Raw genomic sequence first — 17463 nt, 5'->3', positions numbered from 1 at the left:
TTCCTTTTCTTTGAACATTTCATCATATCAACTGAGAAGTATTTTGCTTCTTTCAGTTTAATTCCTGCATTGATTATGCAATATGGATGTACATGTCAAATTAAAGCTGACTATATAAACTTTAACCTCATATTCATAATTTCATTTCAAATGAGCCGAAAGGACAGAATCTTTTTCCCTGTCCATATACTTACAGACAGCACTGTATATGCAGGTCTGGGGTGGTAATGCAGCAGAAGGCTGAAAGCTACAAAAAAATAAAATAATTATCAAGTGAAAATGACCACATACTGGTATATGCGTATTCACCAAGAAATATAATTTTCCCACATTGTCAAGATGCAGGAAGAGAGCATTAGGTTACATGTTAATGTTATTGTGCAGTAGAAACCAGCAAAAGAATAGTGTCATTGAAGTGATTGAAATAAAATGGGAAAGACAAATCTAACTACCCTTCCAGGCTGTCAAAGTCATTGTCGTCACTGAGATTTTCAGTGGGTAATTGACATGATGAATGAGCAGAGAGGAGCAAGTGAGCGCTGTCAGCCACAGCTGCCAAGTGAGCAGCCTCTACCAGGCAGCCAGTTTGTCCCAGTGCCCCTCTGCTCCATAGACATGTAGGCTCTGTTCCCATTAGAGGAGAAGAGCAAGAGCCAACCAGCTCCAGCACACAGTACATTGTTTCCATTACCAGAATGTGCTAAATATGGTCTGTTCGCCTACTCAGCATATCAGGCTTGTTGGGATACCTATGCTTTTCCCATGCAGCATAGAGAGTAACATTTCCAGTGTTAAATAAACCCTTACAGTGTACATATGGTTCCTATTGGGCTGATATATGTACTCTGTCAGATTTGAATTGGAGCATTGGACATGTTACTGTGTGTATATTGTATGTCTCTGACCACAGGTCTATCAGTTTGTAGGCATTGCTTCTTTCAGCAGGCTTGACCCAAAGGATTTTCTAGGCTCCACTGATCCCGACTGCCAACGAATGGCTCTACAAACTCCCTCCCCAATTACTCTACCCCCACACATAGATGGGTACACAATACTGCTTGCGGTAAAACAGCTGACAACTGTACAGTACCTGTTTGCAGAAACTGTGCTGTCATCACATCTCATTGGCTTGGTGGATGCTTCCACCCTGTGCTATGTCTGTGTGGCTCATTTCCTCTGTGTGTGTCTGGTTGATGAAGACTGAAAACAAACTGTGCCATAGTGGGGTAACAAATTTACACACTATAAAGAAGGATACTATACATGACTTTCTTTGTATTTTTGGCTGGTTTCAGTTTGCAGGTAATAGTTCAAATTGACATGTTCTCTTAATGAGTTCCCTAATATTATGGTCACCAACTGTTAAAGGTGTGAATACTAATACAATGATATATAAATGTACTAATATACATTGGGCTCCTTCAAGCACTTCATACCCATAGTGAAATATGGTGGTGGGTCAGTGATGTTTTGGGTCTGTTTTAATTCCAGAGGTACATGGGCACTGGTTAAAATCAATGGTATAATGGATTCCAACAAGTAGCAGGCAATTTTGCCTGGCAATCTGGTTGCCTCTACCACAAGACTGAGACTTGGCTGTAGGTGGATTTTCCAGACAGACAATTTCACACAGCATTCCTCAAAATCCACACAGAAATGGTTCTGTGACATCCAAATGTGTTCCTCAACCTTTTCAATCATTACAGGAAAAAAACTCCATACTGTTATCCTTGCCAGAGGTGGATGTACCAAGTGCTAAACCAGGGCTGCCAATAATTATGGAACAAAATCTATTTTTTATTACATTAATGTTTGATTTTGGTTGGTTCCATTGAAAGATTTATAAAGTACAGTCTGTTGGCTTTTTGAGTTTACCTCAATAATGATATTGTTTATTTTGTAAACAAGAAAAATTGAAGTATATTTTGTGCATCGCCAGTTAGGGGTGCCAATAATCTGGAGCCCACTGTGGGTGGGACTGTGTTTAGCGACACTGTCCTGTTGCGTTTGTGTTTCAATTCTGAGTCACTGAGAGGTAATTGTAACTTTCAGACCCTCAGCATGGGATTCATGGGTTTAATGTGTGAGTGCAGAAGAATGCTCTGCAGTGAGAGAATACATTAAACAATAGAGCAACCAAGTTAATCTGAGAGTGTTAGTTTACTGCATTTCACATAACAGATCCAAGATGGACCAAAATGTTCATTGACTTCTATCAAGTGAAATTATTTTTGGTTTAACATAAGTCAAACCAGTAGCGTAACCGGCACAGAGGAACCCATTGAACAAGACTGCCAATGGAGGGGGTCAGGACCATAGAAAGTTAAGTATAGATAATAGACACATTCTACATTTCACTTTCGTTCACAAAAGAGGACATACATGATTAATTTAATGCATACATTCAGCTCAGGTAATTTATAAAAATAGGTAAAGCAAAGCAACCATTTTACAAGGTTACATTGCTAAATCAGTTTATGTTGTAAAATGATATGATAATTTGAATTGACACATTATTCTGCAATGGCTGAACTTTCTCAGTTGATACCATTTAGATTGCTGTGTTTTCACCTCTCAGACATTTCTTAAGTGTAAAAATGACAAAAAGATTTGAAAATAAATAAGCTCTTCTTTCTTTCTATCCGAACCCAGTTGACACGTATCCACCAGAATGAGGTTAGTTTCAGTGAGTAAGACACAATTCAAAGCTTTTTTCTTTTTATTGCTCAGCATTAAAAAGTACAGTGTATATACTACAATACAAAAAAAGGCTTGCTGTTGGATACAAGTTCATCTACCCCTGCCACACTCAGCTTGGCAAAACATTTATTCATGAAAACAAACACAATTTTCTTACATGACACTACGCACTCTCTTGCAACTCATTACTTCCCACAGAAGCAAATCACACACATGCACTATGTCTCAAGCACAGAGGCCCACGGTTGACCTGATCCTTAGCAATGAGTGAGTAGATGAGGGAAAAGCGATCAATCTTTTACCACCCAATACATATTACTGAGAAAAAATGGTGCAATAGAAGAAAGAAATGTTGAATTGATTATGGAATTAAAGGTTTAATTCATGTTTGGAAACTTCATTTTCCATCTTTTAGATGGTCATTTTGTTTATATTACTCATAATATGGTCTTGCTTCGCATACTTTACAGTTGAGCTGAATTAAGGTTCTCTACACTGAATTGTTCAGAGCCTGGACGTCCTCATTATTTAAAGGTGAAAGATACTGTGGTTTGTACTGGTGACCTCAATGCTAAGTCTCTTGGTCCACTGTAGGTGCTCATAGAAATTGTCAAACATAAAATGTTCTCTCAGTAGTTTTATTGGTCATTAATATCTATTACCTGTATTACAACCATCAATCAACATTCAAAAACCGCACAGGACAGTAATTATAATGTTCTCTGGTATGGATTTACGAGTGGAAAAAGTGTCAGGGTGGTTTATTATAAGACAAATCAAGCCATGGCTGGCCCAGGCCAATCTCCAAGGATCCCACCATCTTTACCAACCCTGGGAACCTGCATTTAGCCCTTGACACTGCTTCCTCTCAGGTACCAAACACACACATGCGCACACACACACACACACACACACACTCTCACACACATCAGCACACACAGAACATCAACAAGCGACACACTACAGAACATACAATGGTACAGAACAAACCACAACAATTTTAAGGGCTTTTTGACAGAGGGACTAAGTCCCTCTGATATTCTTCAGGCTGGTGAAATGTGAAATGTATAGGGCAGGACTCCTCGTGATCCCATGCTGAAACTGTCTTCACAGTTCCCCACAGTTTTATGTCTCTCAGTGATTCTCTAGCTACCTACTGTCCTATGAAACAATACGTTTCTCTCACTATTGTAGAGTTACGACACTTTCACCTTGAGGGCTATGACTGAGGTGATTTTCTAGTTCTCATCCAATTCTCAGCACACGGGAGGTGAACTGAAGCTGTTCATTCAAGCATAAATGCCCAGCTGAAACATAATTCTTCTGACCATGGCCCTGTAGGACTGGGCTTGGGCAGAACTGGGTCATCACACTCCTGTCATCTTCTACAAAAGCTTTGACCCTCTGTCTATAGGAACTGCCCACCTGCAGCTAAACTTTTAAAGCTAGCTACCCATCCTCAGCATCCAGCCGAGTATTTAAACACAAGTTTCAAGTTCAACAGGCTTTTAATCTTAGAAATGTTTTGGGTTAGATCATTGAAAATTATACATCTTATATTTCTTTCTAACACAATTTAGGTGGCTACCACTGCTTTCACCACCAAACAATTGTAGTAAAACGAAAAACCAAGCACAGTTTTTGTTTTTTAAAAAAGGACATAAAAACCTTTATCACAATTAAGCAATCATAGAAAATGTACATCAGAAAAATATGCTGCCACAGCCTCATTGTAAATACCATCTGTTTTATTAATTCCTTTTTTAATTAATTTATATGTTTTGTATATAAAGCACAGTCTCTGAAAGTATACCATATATATAAAAATGATTAACAACCATAGCCAAAAAATGGATAAAGCAGTGGACACACTTTCTGAGTCAGCTTCATTCATTTCCACGAAAACATGGCCACCAGAGTCTTTCTAGGTATTGGAGGGCTTGTCTCGGTTGATGAAGAGCGTCTCTTGGCAGAAGGGGTTGACCAGCACCATGTCACTGTCATTGTAGTCTCCATTGGGGGGCAAGCTGGTTTCCTGTTCCTGGAACACAAATCGTAATTCAGTAACTGTGCAGCCAAAACCAATGACCATTCCATCAGACACTATAACACCATTTCAGCCATGCTGTGACATTGTAGCATTGATTTGTTTATCATTGCACCACACTGCAGGAGGAAATGGATTCATACACTTGCCAAATTAATTTTAGATTTACAACAGTCACAGCAATTGCTGGTGTGCCATACATTTTCATAACCTGAATCATTGCAACAAGATTCAGCATATTTTCACCTATTTAAATTTTCACATTCTTGAGCCTTAAAAGGTCAGCTTCTGATCTGGACTAAATCAAGGCCCGGCTTGTACTCATTGATTATCAATCTTCACATACAGGGGTTAATTAACACTTATTTGCTCAATATGATATTCATTCAAACACTCCAGGGTGCCTTTGGTGGACTACTGTTCAATTGAGTGTACAGCACCTCCCTTTGTAGTAGACCAGCAAAAATCACATAGCTAATAAAAAAGACAGCTCTAAAGGCTAGCAGAGCACAGGACATAATTGACTGAATTAACACGCAAAATTAACTTAGTATTGATTGATGCGGTAGTGAAGCAATTACTTGTTGTACCACAATATGTTCGTGTTGAAACACTCAAAGGACATATTGTGTTAGCTACAGATGAGAAACTTCAGCAGAAGCGGAAACCACACAGGCAGGGACAGATAGAGGAGGGAACACCTGTGTCACCAAGCACACCCCAGACAGGTCCCTCCCTTGATGTTACGTGCTGTCTGCACCGGCAGTGGATGGGGATGGACAGAGTGAAAGAAACAAGACCAGGAAATGGAAGCATGGTCAATGAAAGTAGAAAAACAGCAAATGGAGGTTGCACGATGATAAGCACAAAACAATTACAAAACAAATCACAAAAAAAGGAAAATGAAACTTGAGCAGTGATGCTACTGAAGATGTCAATGAGACCCCAGGAAATTACAATGACACAGAACACCACGTTCCATATGTTCAGAAGATTATGTATATATATTTTTTTCTTCCCCCTGAAAACCCAGCTTCTCCATTCAGACCTGGATGCAAAGAGTGAGATGGTTGCACAATTCAGTTTGTTATTTGGCTTTGACATGCAATACTGCTTTCAAAACAGCAGAGGGTGCTGCAGGCTATAGGAGGAAGCACTGTTACAACAGGAAAACAGTCTCCGTCATAACAGGCTCCCAATTAGGGTGTCCTTAATCAAACGCACAAACCTGTACTATATCTGGTGTTTCTTTGCTTCATTTCCTTAAATTAATTTTAGTATTGTTATTGCAATTAAGGTAGCTCACAGTACTACCAGCAATTCCCTATCAGCACAGTTCTGTAATCAACTCTCTGATTTTTACCCCTGGGGCCTGTTCCAGCAAGCAGGATTACTCTGTTATAGGAGTAAAAGACAAACCTCAAAGGGCCAGGGTGGCGCAACAGGCTAAGACACAGCGGACTTGCGGTTGCAGTTCACTGCAGTTGCACACTGGGGACTGGGGTTCGATTCCCGGTCTTGCCAAAAGCCAAGTTTGGGGTGTCTCGGTGGCGCAGCCTGTAGAGCACTGACCAAATGTTCATTGCGAGCCGCGATGTCGGCGGTTCGAATCCGACCGTATGACATTTGTCGCATGGCTTGCTGCTCCAGAGGGAGGGACTTGGCAGGGTTAGTAGATCGCTGCACAACAAAAAGCACCTTGGAATCATGGAAGATGAGCATGAGATGAGACAGCTTGAAGAAGGTCTGTTGCTCTCCTTTGGGCCGCCGAGGGACGGGGTGTGGGCGGTGTATCTAAAGCTAGCTCTAATTGAATCAGACGGGGTACAATTGGCTAACAAATTGGGAGAAAAAAAAAAAAAAAAAAAAAAAAAAAAGACAAACATCACCAAAATCTGTAAAGACCTGTTCAGGATTTTACATTGTGCAGTTACTCTGACTGACTCAGTAATCCTGCTTTGTGGAACAGGCCCCTGGTCCTGGCCACAACAGGTAACATCGGTGGTTGGCCGCATTGACGCAGGCCGAAAAAAATACTCTGACACAGACATTCCAAGGTCTTTTTTTAAAGATTACAATGGACGATGACCCAGACTTGAACCATAACAAAATAATTACTGTTTCTTTGAGCCAATCATTTTCCAGTGCGTGTGACATTTGCGTTGTTTATTGACCTTAATATTTACACAGCTGTTGGTCAGTCTTTAGATTGTTGTATGAATGTTGCAATGTTGCTTGCCATGCAATTCCAGAACATGGAGTGCCTACAGGGGCAACTTTTATCTTTTGTTAAAATTCAGTTTGCCAAAAATGCTAGACATCATCACAAACAAACTGAATGTAAAAAACAGCAATCAAATTTTAGCCAAATAATGACTGAATCTCCTCATTTTCATTTCAGAAAGGTTATGGGACATAGTAACTGCATAACATCTACAGACTTACTATGCTGCAAATAGAATCTGGAATAAAAGCGTTGATGTAATTCAGCACACAGCAGTAGTCACATCACATCAGAGCTCCTTGGCCCTACCTCAGCTGTCTCCAGGGACTGGATCTCGCGGGGCAGCTCCACAGCATGCCGGTTAAAGTAGTCCATTGTGATGGTGTTGTTCCAGTAGCTCAGGTTGTTCTCCTGGCCGGAGGCCTTCTTCTTCCTCTTCATGCAGCATATGGTCAGGAGCACAGCTGTGTGGAACAGGGGGCACGTGAAAAACCAATCACAGCAGCCAAGAGTGGCCAATGGTTGAGCTAGAGTCCACTGATAGGCATTCGTGTTGTCCGTTTACAGCAGTGTGGGGGTGGAACTGGATATTTGCATTTTAATCAAAACCTTGGAAGCAGGACTCTGGTTTGAGATATTGACCTCATTATTATTTATGTCCTAAGAATAAATAAGAGTCTTCAGACCATCTCCCTCCTCCATTGTCCATGGGTTCAGAAATTATGTAGAGATAGAATTCTTCCTTAGGTCGGAAGGCTGAAATGTGCAGTACAGCTATCTGAGCAGATGTTACTGCACGACTGCACCTGCTGCTTAATTAGCTAGCCTGAAATAATATTAGGTCATCCAAATCTGGGACAGTGGAACCTGTACAGTATGACTCATTCACCTATGTTTGGACAGGTGGACAGTTTGGAATCTGTTGCTTTCCATATGATAAAGAGAAAGAGCATAACACCTCTTTGCAGACAGTGCCTGGACACCATTCCTTAATTGCTGTTTAATGAAATAACTCCCAGTCATAAATCTGTTGTTTTAAAACGGTACAATAAATACTAATAGAAACAAATTAAACAATGCTGGTCTAGATTTAACATAATATAATAATAGTGCAACAAGAACCTGGTTTCAAATAGCATTTGTTTTGGATTCAAATACGTTTCTGCTTTCAAGTAAGCTTGCCTGGTGTATTGAAACAAATGAAATGATCCCAAAAGTGTTTACCCAATCCAAAACAAATACCATTTGAACCCAGGTCTGCTACTCAGCCAGATGACTATACTCACAGCAAGAGGAGACAGGTATGCTGATGGCCAGCACAATCCATACAATGTCCATCTTGCCGAGGCAGATGGTGGCGTGGGTGTGCTGGGGGTCCTGGACAGGGCCTGAGTGGTTGCCAGGTCCATGGGGGCCCGGTGTGGCCGTGTGAACCTGCCGGTTGAGGAAGTTGCCGGTGGCGGTGGAGGCGGGCTCAGTGGTTGAGGAGTCATTCCCCAAAGGACTGGAGGGCAAACCTAGACCTCTATCTGTAGCATTGCCCTCTGAACTCTGAAGAGTGTATGTGGCATTGCTAAGTGGGTCTGTGTTGTTGCCGCTAAGCAAATCTGTTACGTTCCTAAGTAAGTTTGTGGCATTGGGAAGCGAGTCTGTGGTGAGTTTGAGTAAGTCTGAGCCTGTGGCACTAGTTAGGGCATCTACCCTCTCTGTAGTGCTGAGTGCAGTGGGCTCACTCTTTGCCACAGCAGTGGGGTCCATAACAGTAGACCCAAGGCTGGGGAAGGCAGAGGGAGGGGAGGAGACTGGAGGGATGGATGCAGGGCCTGAAGGGGGCACCAGAGGAGGAGTGGGACTTTCCTTGTCCACTTGCAGGGGGCTAGTGGGGTCCTCAGGTGGGGAGGAGTGCAACTCCCTCAGGGTGATGGAGTGGGGATGGCCCAGTTTGGGTGTGGTCCTGGCTATCTCTTTGAGCATCTCATCCAAAGATGTGGATGAGGAAGAGGAGGAAAACTTGGAGGGGAAGGAGGAGGAAGGTTGGCGCTCAGTGATGATGTAAGGCCCGTCAGAGTCCGTTGGCTCCTCCGCGTTTGTCTCCTCCGCGTTCGTCTCCTCCACGGGTGGCATCCACGTGGTGTCCGGGACACCCGTATGCACGGTTTCCGGGGCGTCCCGGGGCGTTTCAGGGGGGGTGGGCAGAGGAGATAGAGAGGGCCCCGTGCTCTCGGGCCTCCCAGAGGGCGAAGCGAGTCTGTTCCCTGGCCCATCAGAACTGGAAGGTATGGCAGCGTGGACCAGGGTTGCTGTGTCACCAGGGGTGCTGATGGAGTGGTTTGCGTGGGTTGGAGTCACCTCGTCGGTGCTGGTATGTGGCAGGATTGATGCCGCGAAGGCCAAGGTGGGCTGGATGCTGCCCCTGGTGTCCCAGGTCCCACTGCTGGACCCCTCCTCCCAAGAAACAGGGTCCAATGAGATGGCCTCTGCTTGACCATGGAGAGGAGATGGGCTCTGTTTGACCATGGAGATGGGTTCCTGAGGTGCCCGGCTGGGGTACAGCTCCTGAGCAGAGGACAGCAGTCCTGCTGGCGCTGCCAGGATCACTAGAACACCTGAGAGACAGGGAGAGAGGGAGTAAAGTCAGAGAGAGAGAGAGACAGTGAGAGATAGAGAAAGAGTGAAACACACAGAGGAACAGAGAGAGAGAGAGAGAGAGAGAGAGAGAGAGAGAGAGAATTAAAATGGATAGATTCTGAAACAGCAAGCATGTATGTAACAAGCAGTTATCTCAGCCAGGATAAACCAATTGACAACAGGCAGCTTTCCAGGCGAGGAGTGTTAGAACGCTGCATGACGGTGCAGCCTCAGTCAAACCTAAATTAAGCTGATTTTCCAGGTACCCAGAGGGCTCTTTAAGGTGTCATTAAAGCTGTCTCAATCGACGAGGTTTGCATCAACACTGAGTACTAAGCTCCATCTGGTGCCTTTTACCTCATTTAACCTTCATCATCACTGCCCTTCTCCAATAAAACCATTTCCGCATCCTCTGAGCGTGTAAGTGTGTGTATGTGTGTGTATGAGTGTGTGTGTGTGTGTGTGAGTGTGTATGTGTGCAAGGGCAAGTGAGTTCCCAAGGCTACCAGACTTCCTCCATTTACTAAGTGATGTGTAGAGAAACTATTAAGTCACACAACCGAATTAACCAGCTGGGAGCTGACGGCTGTTTATTAGCTCATAAAGATCTTAATTCCCTTGTCTTCTATCTATTAAGGCACATCAATGCTTAATTAACTTAATCCTGTAGTGCTGGCATTATCACATGCTTGGTTTAAACAGACTGGTTCACTACCCTCCATATGTATCCAATACTCAACATCACTGTTAGTGGAGTTTGGTTTTCTCTTCTCTACATGTTGTGGAAGACAGTACAAAAAAGAAAAGCCATTGACCTTGCATGACTGATGGCAGGTAAACTGGTTGGTAATTGAAAGATGGTGTCTAATCAATTTCCATGAGATACAGCCTCTCAGTCACACAATAATCTTGCAGTGATCTCATACACTGGCCTCACATCGAAGATAGGTAAATTAATGTCCCAATGAATATGAGCTGTCTCTACAGCTATTTATAGAAAACATAAGTAGAGAGACACATTTTTCTGAGGTGCTAAAACACAAGCTGATAATAATATTATTTTAAAACTAAGTGCAAAGACAAAGATGTAATAACACAACAGACTCTCTTGTGTGAATGTAACGTAACAAAGAAATCACAATCACAGAAACCTGATTGGTTCCCTCTGAACAGTGGGAGGTCAAAGTATCACATTGGCATCAGGTCTGCACATTGTGAATGTGGCGTGTTTAGACTAGTACAACATAATCAGACAATTTGAAACGACAGGGCGGATGAAAAACAGGGAGGATGAAACCACCCCCCCCCCCACCCCCACCCCCACCCCCTGCACACTTGCGTACAAGCACAATTATTCAGCCATAATAAAACATTCAATTACATGAATTACACATTCAATTATGGCCTCGGTCTACAGTGTCGATATATGCGCTCAATACTAGACAGACCACACAATCTGAATTGCTGTTATGTGAGTTTGGTCCAGGACTAGACACAAACAATATGCCTATAACAAGAAATGCATGAAAAGCACCTAAACCCCATTGTGAGCAGGGAGTGTGGGAGAGAGATTGCTGGAGATTTTCTCAGAGATCAAGGAGAAGAGATTGTTTTGAGGAAGCAGAGAAAATGAAAGTTGGGTCAGGCAGAATTTTGATAAACTGGGGCTCTTCTATTTCTCAGGGGTGCTGTGGGACCCACAGAATACACTGTTGTCGGTTAGCAAGTGGGAGCATGTACTGGTAGAACATTCTGGATAATCCTACCAGCTCTGTCCCAAGTTCATGTTCCAGGGTCATTTATAATGAACCCTGCCCAATGCCCACACTAGGAGAGGTGAGGAGCAGGAGGGGGCAGACAGAAGGATAGACAGAGTGGGGTGTTATTCAAAATTGAGCTGATCAAGTTGGTCATTAGCTGGTCTAGCTGGCTATGAGCTGGTCAACCAGCATGGTCAAGTTGGTCATAAAGCCGGTCTAGCTAGCTATGAGCTGGTCAACCAGCATGGCCAAGCTGGTCTTAAAACTGGTCTAGCTGGGTGTGAGCTGGTAGCTACCAGCTGTTTCAAAACATAGCTCAAGCTGGTCAAGCTGGGAGCTGGTCTGAACTGGACAACCTGTTAAACCATGTCGAGCAAAGCCTAGCCGTTTTTTTAAGCAGGGTTGTGAGGGAGTCTGATACCCTAGAAAGGTTTGTCCCAGCTTGGAGGGACTGGTCCTGCCCTCCTGCTAGCCTATGCTGGCTCCAGGCTAAGATGCTCTGAGATGTCGCCCACAGCACGGAGCGGGAGGATGAGGGATTTGACTAAGAAGCTATGCAGGCAGAAAGCCCAGTGTGGGATCCTTCCTTCTCTCCTTCCTGTTTATAGGCATTATTCTGCAGTGTCTACATTAGCATCTAAATCAGGTATAGCTTGGAGTTGCTGCATTTTGCCTCCTCAGAGACAATCCTGTTCAAAACATAGGCAAATACATTCTACAAAATGTGTCCACAGTCTAGTGTATGACAAGTGTATAGATCATCGTAATCTGCTGTCACTTCCCAGACGTGGATCTGAGATTTGCTTCGAAAATGCACGCGCAATGCCACGAGGTTCAATGCCATCGAATCAGGTGTCACAGTCATTGTTTCACCAAGGTGCTGCTTCTGTTGCTATGGTAACATAGCTTCCATTCCTGGGGGAAGGGAGAGTGGGCTAGAGAGAGAGAGAGATGGGAGCTTAGGTGATTGGTGCCTAGGATCAGCCCTGGATATCCATGCATCACCCAGACTGGGACTTGATATCAGAGTGTTCAAGTGAGGAAAATGTCATAAAAGTACTTTTATTAAGTGTAATGGTGCTACACTGAAATCCCAGTTGTAGAGCGCTGTAACTATGGCGACCGCCTACAATAGTGTAATAGCCATTCTTAAATACGTCACTCACAGTTATGGAGCTCTTTCTCTGGTACAACCAGGGGTGCCATAAAGAGGGGAAATTAGCGTGACTCTGAGGGCTCAGACTGACAGGGGCCTTCAAAAAATACAAGAACATTGGATTTTCGGATTTTCTGGGGTGGCGGGGCTTTTTCATGGGACCCTGAAACCCCCTGGTGGCGCCCCTGGGTACAACCACCAATCAGATGCAAATGTGTCTCAAAGGTCATGGCGAATGTTATAAATCACTTACAGTAATCACAAGATGCTAGACAAAGCATAGCAAAAATGTAACCAAATGTTTTTCTACACATCCCTCATCTCCCATCAACTTCAGCCCTTTCCCTCTCTATAAAGTGCTCTCAAATGTCAGAAAAGGACTGGGCTGCCTCTTCCTCTAAAGCAGGAGGTTGATAATACTTAACTGGTGGACAGAATCAAGTAAAAACCTTTTGTTTATGTCTGGAAACGGAGGTGACGTAATCACACTGTGATAGTTTTAGGCTAAACAGCTGAAGTTTTCTGTGAGAGGACGTGAGTGTGACTCAGTAATTTTATGCCTTTTCTCTCCCTTCCATCTCTTTTTTAGCTCAGCCTCAGATACTGCGGAAGTGGGTCTGACATTCACTCGTCCTCATTTCATGATGCAGAGCCCTTGTAAAAGCTCTTTTTATGCCAAGTTGTCTCGCACCAATAACCTTGAGCATTAGTCTTAATGATTAAAGAAGCATTCTTATTCCTTATTAGTCGTATTCCACTCTTTTGCCATTTATTTTCTTCCAAGTAGAGTAATTGAATACAAATGCTGCTTTTGCCAAGGTTATGACCAAGTAAAGATTCATCAGTATGCACTTTATATGTACCTGTAGTCTATGGTTAAGGTTAAGGGCAGAGAACATTCCCAATTCGATGTGCGAGTCCCATATGGAGCATAGACTAATTGAGACCCCCATGGGGTAAACACATCCTATGCATGTACCAGCACAGCGTTATAGATGGGACAGGCCCTCCATAAATCATACACTTCACATTAATCTGTGTGCTCGTCTCTCACTTATGCAGACCTGCCTGAAAAACCACAACCATGAGTAGATTTACTAAACCCGTCACGTACGTAATGCACAAACCACGTCCCCACTCGTAACCAGCCAGATAACGCCGATGAGAGGCAGTGATTTATTACTTCACTCTCCCTCGCCCCGGTCCTCTGAGACAATCTGAAAATGGCAGGGCCGTTGGCCTTCTAATTGCCTCTTCCTCTGCACTAGTTTTCTGGCTAGGCCAACCTCTGCTCCGTCTCTGCTTTCCAATTGATTTCCAAACATTCCAGAGGAACGTGGTAATTGTCCTCATCTCTGCTCTTGGCAAAACAGATAAACACATAAAGGAATATGATTACTCTCTCCTGTTTGGAATTGGACACTGTGTCTGATGACACAGTGAGGACATTGTGAGCTTGGAAAATACAGAATTGTCAATTTCAGATATTGCAATATACGTTATTTATTTCAATGCTGCGCAATGAACTGACCATTTTTGGAACAGCAAAACCTTCCCTGGACAATGCTAGTGTCAATTGCGTGTCACCTTGCAGAGCTGCCTGCCACAGTCAGTAATTGCACTGGCTGTATTCCAAACAAGACCGTGGGGCCCACTGAAGCACTAGAACAGTGTCATAACAGAACAAGGATTCCAAGTGCCCGTCCATGTTTTTAACAGAATGTAACATTCACAAATCACATACAACCTTGTTTTGTTTTTCATCTTGTTGTTAAATGTTTTTGGATTTTCTGCAACAGTTACAATATTACAGAAAGGTGAGACCAGTGTCAGCTGGGATATGAGCTTACTGCTCACACAAGCACAGAAACTACTTCCCAAGCCTTGTGTTACAGTCAATAATGTCCCCCACAGGATAGATGGCAGGAGAGGAGTGGCACGACACTGTAGTGGCCACGGTGTCTCCTGTCCTCTGTCTCATTTGCCGGCAGTGTGAAGAACAGATCCACTCTGAAACACACTGAGCGTCATGAATAAAGCATGAGGACCCGAACACTACAAAGTGGGGCTGTTAACATCTGAGGCAATCTCACCCCTCTTTACGCCAGATACCCGTGCAACGATTTTCCAAGCATTTATGCAGCCTGTCGGAGTCTTATCTCCAGCTTCATCCGATTCTGAGGCAGTGCCTCTCCAGTTAAACCCTCAACTAGAGTTAAGGCACTTATGCTTCTGTGATAAAAATGTTTATTAGTATTCATTAGGGAGGAGGGGAGGGCTTGCGTGAAACAAAATCATGTTTTATTAAAAAACTAATCTGAAAATATTAAAGGATGAAAAATGGCTTTCAAGTTCATGTCATCAAAAGCCTTTTCAATTTGTACCGACCTCTGAAGTATTGCATCACTTTGTTGTACCAACACGCCTTTGAGTGTTTATTGACTCATGCAGCTGTTATAGGTTGTCGTAACGTAACCCGTTGTGCTGTGAAACCTTCTTACACTAAATCACTTTCCCTGCAATAATATGAAACAAAATACTATAATACTAATTAAAAAGCATATGTAGAAATAAAGAAATAAAGGATGGGTTGGGTGGTGGCAACAGAAATGATTAAATATGTACTGACATTTATTTTTAAAGCAATGATATTGCTTCAGTCTCTATTTGGCATGCTGTATATTAACATATTTTTGCCATAATGCCATCAAAGTTTTATTTATACAAATTCACATGCATGTTTTAACTTGTACAAAGCCCTATATGAAGGAGCGGCCACACACACACACACACACACACACACAGTCTAGCAGTATTATTTTCTGGAACCCACCCACCTCGGTGAATAGACTGAGGTCTGATGAAAGCCAGCCTAGATACAACAATCATCATGTCCTCCTACATCTATGTGAGATATTAAAGCATTGATTTCCACTCCCACTCACAGACTTTTCACACCAGAGAGATTCTGCCACAGCTCCCAGGGCTGTACTTTTCCCCTATCAATGTCTTGACCTTCAGCTGTATTCTATTAAGAGCCCCTGCATTGGTTCAAACACTCAATTTAATCTGCGCAACGCCCGAAACAACATAATGACTTCCATTCTCATAGTAATTAGCAAACATACTGTCCTGCTACACAAAATGAACTCCCAATTCAATTCATGAACTGGAAAAGGGCCATCATGTTCCATGATGATTTTATAAAATTCATTCGCTGAATTCTAGTTTATTCTTTTGAAGTAATTGAATTAAGAACACAGTTTATCCCAACCTTGACAGAAACATCCATGGCTTTCTGTAGATGACACACTCTATTTAAAATAACTGTGTATGTTGGTGAGAAGGAGGCAGAAAGAGAGAAAGCGAACCTACTCATTCATCAAAGGTTATCCCCCGCTCATCTGGTGTTGAGTCAGCAGGCGAAAGCGAGATCGCCCACACAGAGCAGTGAGCTTCAGGGCACCGGGTAACCTCTAAGGAGGGCCGGGGGCTTGTGAGAGCTCTCTTACAGTCTCACTCGCTGCTTAAACCGAGGGCCAAGAGGTGCAAGTATCTGTGCGAGTTTGCCTTTAAAAAATAACTGTATGTCTGAACAGGTCATGGCCACAGCATATTATGTGCTGGAGAGCGTTCTTCTGGTTTCAAGGCAATTCCCCAGTTATCGCTCAAGTATAATAAGTAATCTACCCAAACATCAGGCTTAAAGCAATCAGTACCATCCCATACAAGAACTTTAACACAACTGAACACAATATAATGCAGCTGAAGAATTATGCATCAGAAAATGGTGCTGCTGTAACATTAAATGTGTGAAGTTTTCCATGCCTTAACACAAGTGGTGTATATGAGACAATGAAGAGAAACATTATAGCACCTGAACACATGATTTGACAGTAAACCAAAGACGCCATGAGCATGAATGTTGGACAGGCCATGAGGCACATACATCGACGTTACAGAAGGCTTGCGGCAGCGTGATAGCATGCACCGTTGGAGCGGGAAGCACGGGGAACGGCACGGTGCAACATGGCCGATTCGTGTCTGGCAGCCTCACGTCTTCGTCTTCGCCGGGTCTCTGATGAAAATTCAAGTGTAATTGCCTTTTTGACCAAGCGTCTGTGTCTTATTCTAGCTTGAGAGAAAAAGCCATTGTGGTGAGTGAGTGGCTTATTGGCTTATCAGCTTGTACAGGCCTTGGGGAGGGGGGGGGGGGGCAGCTGTGGCAAATACAACCACATCACCATATAACGCGTTTGCCCATAAACAACCAATGTCAATGAAATACTTGAAAATCCACAGGTGCTAACGGCTGGCTGTTTGTGTGGGGAGATGCAGAATTAATTTCTCAACCACTTCCGATGCTAATTAAATATCCTGGACACAGTGAAGGAAACCTCTCCATTAGCCCCCCTGTTTTGGTGTGATTTTCAATGAGAAACTCACGGCAGATTATTATGTATTTGTTTCACACTCTTCGCCAGTTTACCACGTTTTTTTCACCGTCTCTCACATTTTAATTGCATAGTGTAGCGCACTCCTCTGGAATCCTCCTAGTATTAAAAATTGTATCCAATTCCTCGCAGTCGCCTCAAACAGTTTCGTATTATGGTCGCACTGTGGTGACCCCACTTTGAAGGACACTATATAAACCAGACCTGTTTGATGAATTGATTGTTGATTGAGGGGGTGGGAATGAAAGCGGGTGTTCTCTTACATTCATTACTGTGCTGGCTGATGTGCGGGGGAGTGGAGCAGGGTGAGGAACAGAGAGGAGGACTGGTAAAAGAGGAAGGAGAGGGTGGAAAGGGAGTGGGGGTGCAGAAAGAATAAAGAAAAGGGTTAGAAGACAAGAATAGGGGGTCAAAGAGGGAGGGATGAGGGAGGATGGCTGCTGACAAATGCAAAACTAGTCAGATATCATTATTATGCAGCGCGTTCAGGGACG

The 17463-nt window shown here is 43.3% G+C and overlaps 1 protein-coding gene across 3 annotated transcripts in view; it reads right to left on the bottom strand.

Moving 5' to 3' along the window:
• Positions 1–2701: 2701 nt before the first annotated feature.
• tmem108 (transmembrane protein 108) overlaps positions 2702–17463 on the bottom strand; it is a 53136-nt gene continuing 38374 nt past the window's right edge. For 2 of the 3 annotated variants that reach the window (XM_061237368.1, XM_061237369.1), the window contains 4 exons: positions 8258–9577; positions 7281–7435; positions 6167–6427; positions 2702–4741 (listed from right to left, as the gene is read on the bottom strand). In XM_061237368.1, the coding sequence (XP_061093352.1) occupies positions 6194–6427; positions 7281–7435; positions 8258–9577 (1709 nt within the window). In that variant the 3' untranslated portion in view covers positions 2702–4741; positions 6167–6193. The remainder of the gene's footprint in view (positions 4742–6166; positions 6428–7280; positions 7436–8257; positions 9578–17463) is intronic. The other variant, XM_061237371.1, reaches the window with a different exon arrangement.

This window comes from Conger conger, chromosome 4 (assembly GCF_963514075.1).
Source record: "Conger conger chromosome 4, fConCon1.1, whole genome shotgun sequence".
Taxonomy (NCBI): domain Eukaryota; kingdom Metazoa; phylum Chordata; class Actinopteri; order Anguilliformes; family Congridae; genus Conger; species Conger conger.
Note: the sequence above shows the minus strand (reverse complement) of the source record. Positions and strands in the feature narration are given on the sequence as shown.